At 45.1% G+C, this 2,500-nt stretch overlaps 2 protein-coding genes across 2 annotated transcripts in view; both read left to right on the plus strand.

Moving 5' to 3' along the window:
* Window positions 1–314, plus strand: part of wu:fi75a02 — a 12,160-nt gene extending 11,846 nt beyond the window's left edge. The window contains exon 10 of the mRNA XM_044173435.1: window positions 1–314. This exon is cut by the window's left edge and continues 323 nt beyond it. The gene's annotated coding sequence lies outside the window, so the exon portion shown is untranslated.
* A 651-nt stretch (window positions 315–965) lies between these two features.
* The window catches only part of pisd (phosphatidylserine decarboxylase), a 26,403-nt gene continuing 24,868 nt past the window's right edge, over window positions 966–2,500 (plus strand). Inside the window, exon 1 of the mRNA XM_044173436.1 lies at window positions 966–1,061. Coding sequence (XP_044029371.1) covers window positions 1,018–1,061 — 44 coding nt within the window. The 5' untranslated portion in view covers window positions 966–1,017. The remainder of the gene's footprint in view (window positions 1,062–2,500) is intronic.

A 2,500-nucleotide genomic window follows, 5' to 3' on the forward strand; every position in this document is an offset into this window, starting at 1 on the left:
GTATGTTTTTGATTTTTTACAGTGTAGGCTGTTTAAAATGTGAATTTTCTGAAATATTTAATATTTTTAATAGTTTTTTTAACAGTGTGGATGATATTTGCTGGAGAACAGGTGACCTGTCAGAAGGCCACGCCCACAGCGGGGCACAGGTGGCTTCATGTTTTGTTGTTTTGTTTAGTAAATGTAGAAAGACGTCTTCGCTGCAGTACTGCAGAGTTGGTGGGGAAGTATTTGGAGTTTTTAAAGTGTAATATATATTTCTGCTGAAAATTGTCTATTTTTGGAACAAATAAAGTTTGTTTCTGCTCACTGAAGTTTATTATTGATCCGAGTCAGTTGATTGACAGCCTCGTGAGTCACATCAGTGATCCTGATAAATCAATGGACTCTGTGTTTGTGTACGTCATCAGCAGAAGCCCAGCTGAGGAGAGACATCAGCTGTTTAATCACGTGACACAATAAGAAGCTGTAGAAACACTAGAAATTATTTCCAAACGGAAGTAAGTACACATGCCATAGTTATTGACTTGACTTACTTGTTTATTTGTTTATTATGGGCTTTATAAATATAGCTGACACGTTCAGTGGTTTTGCAGGAATTATTTTCCAAAGCAACATTTGCTCCGTGATGAACAGCTGTAGCGCTAAACAGACTGGCCTGATTTATAAATTACTCAGTTAATGAATTAGTTCATTAACAGTTAATATGCAGCTATGATCCTATGAAATAATTGCTGTTAGTCTTTTATTCTCAGAGTGGACACGTGGTTTCTATCAGCGACATTTTCACTGAAGTCAGTTCAATCCAACGTCTTTATGTCAACATTGAGATTTTTAAACCTCCGTTTAGCCTCGCAGGCAGCAGCTTCCTCACTGACCAATCAGCTGCTTCAGATGAAAGAGTTAAGCCAATCACAGTGAAGGAAGGTTTACCTGACAGACTAACTCGGGGTAGAAATCACCACAGTTTGTTTACCGTGACCCACGACGTCCCTACGTCACTTACACAAACGCAACATGGCGGCGGCCTTGCGGAGGATGTTCAGCGGAGTGACTTCGAGGTATTTAACTTTATTTATTTTTTCTAAATATAAGTGAACATCTCGACCTGAGTCAGTGACGTGTTTACTTTGGCCGCGTGGCTGAAACGTAATGACAGTGTGACGTATTTGCCTCGTTAGTGACGCTGTGTGCGGTGAAACAGTTTGACCTGGGATTCCGCCAGACTCTGTTCAAAGTTTATATTAAATTAATATCTAATCGTTTGTTGAATGTGACTTCAGACAGGTGAGGAGTGAGTGAATCGCAGCTGTTCATGCAGCATCTTCAACAGAACCGACCAGGAAGACGTGTGCGGTTCCCGCGCTTCACCGTCCGTAACTGTAGTAAACATACCATGAGAAACATTGACTACTTTAACTAAAATAATAAAGTGTGCAATGCAAGCAGACTAGCGGAGAGCTAACATTAGCCGGTAATCAACGTCAGCTAACGGACACTAATCACACCACGGAACTGTAACCAGAGACGTTTTACGTCTCAAATCGACTTTGCTAAAACGCTGTGACCCACATAGAAACATTAACTGACCTGGACACGAGGCCAGCCCGCACCGGAAGTGACCGGGCTTCAGGCAAGTTCGCACAATCTAACATCTTAGTTTGTAACTCCGGAGGAAACGCAGCTGCCAGAGGAGAGGTTAAAACTACACTAACCTTCACAAACAACCATTATTTATTTACATTATTAATCAGAGCGTTCACAATAATTCCTCAATCTGTCGATGACTTCACTTCCCTGTCGTTTCCCTTCGTCTGCGCATCGCTGCTGCGACGGTTCTGTCTGTCTGCCTGTCTGTCTGCCTGTCAGCTGTCTGTCTGTCTGTCTGTCAGCTGTCTGTCTGTCAGCTGTCTGTCTGTCAGCTGTCTGTCTGTCAGCTGTCTGTCTGTCTGTCAGCTGTCTGTCTGCCTGTCTGCTGTCTGTCTGTCAGCTGTCTGTCTGTCAGCTGTCTGTCTGTCAGCTGTCTGTCTGTCAGCTGTCTGTCAGCTGTCTGTCTGTCTGTCAGCTGTCTGTCTGCCTGTCTGTCTGCCTGTCAGCTGTCTGTCTGTCAGCTGTCTGTCTGTCAGCTGTCTGTCTGTCAGCTGTCTGTCAGCTGTCTGTCTGTCTGTCAGCTGTCTGTCTGCCTGCTGTCTGTCTGTCAGCTGCCTGTCTGTCTGTCAGCTGTCTGTCTGTCTGCCTGTCTGTCTGTCTGTCTGTCAGCTGTCTGTCAGCTGTCTGTCTGCCTGTCTGCTGTCTGTCTGTCTGCCTGTCTGTCTGTCTGTCTGTCAGCTGTCTGTCAGCTGTCTGTCTGTCTGTCAGCTGTCTGTCTGCCTGTCTGCTGTCTGTCTGTCAGCTGTCTGCCTGTCAGCTGTCTGTCTGTCAGCTGTCTGCCTGCTGTCTGTCTGTCAGCTGCCTGTCTGTCTGTCAGCTGTCTGTCTGTCTGCCTGTCTGTCTGTCTGTC

This window comes from Siniperca chuatsi, linkage group LG18 (genome assembly GCF_020085105.1).
Source record: "Siniperca chuatsi isolate FFG_IHB_CAS linkage group LG18, ASM2008510v1, whole genome shotgun sequence".
Taxonomy (NCBI): domain Eukaryota; kingdom Metazoa; phylum Chordata; class Actinopteri; order Centrarchiformes; family Sinipercidae; genus Siniperca; species Siniperca chuatsi.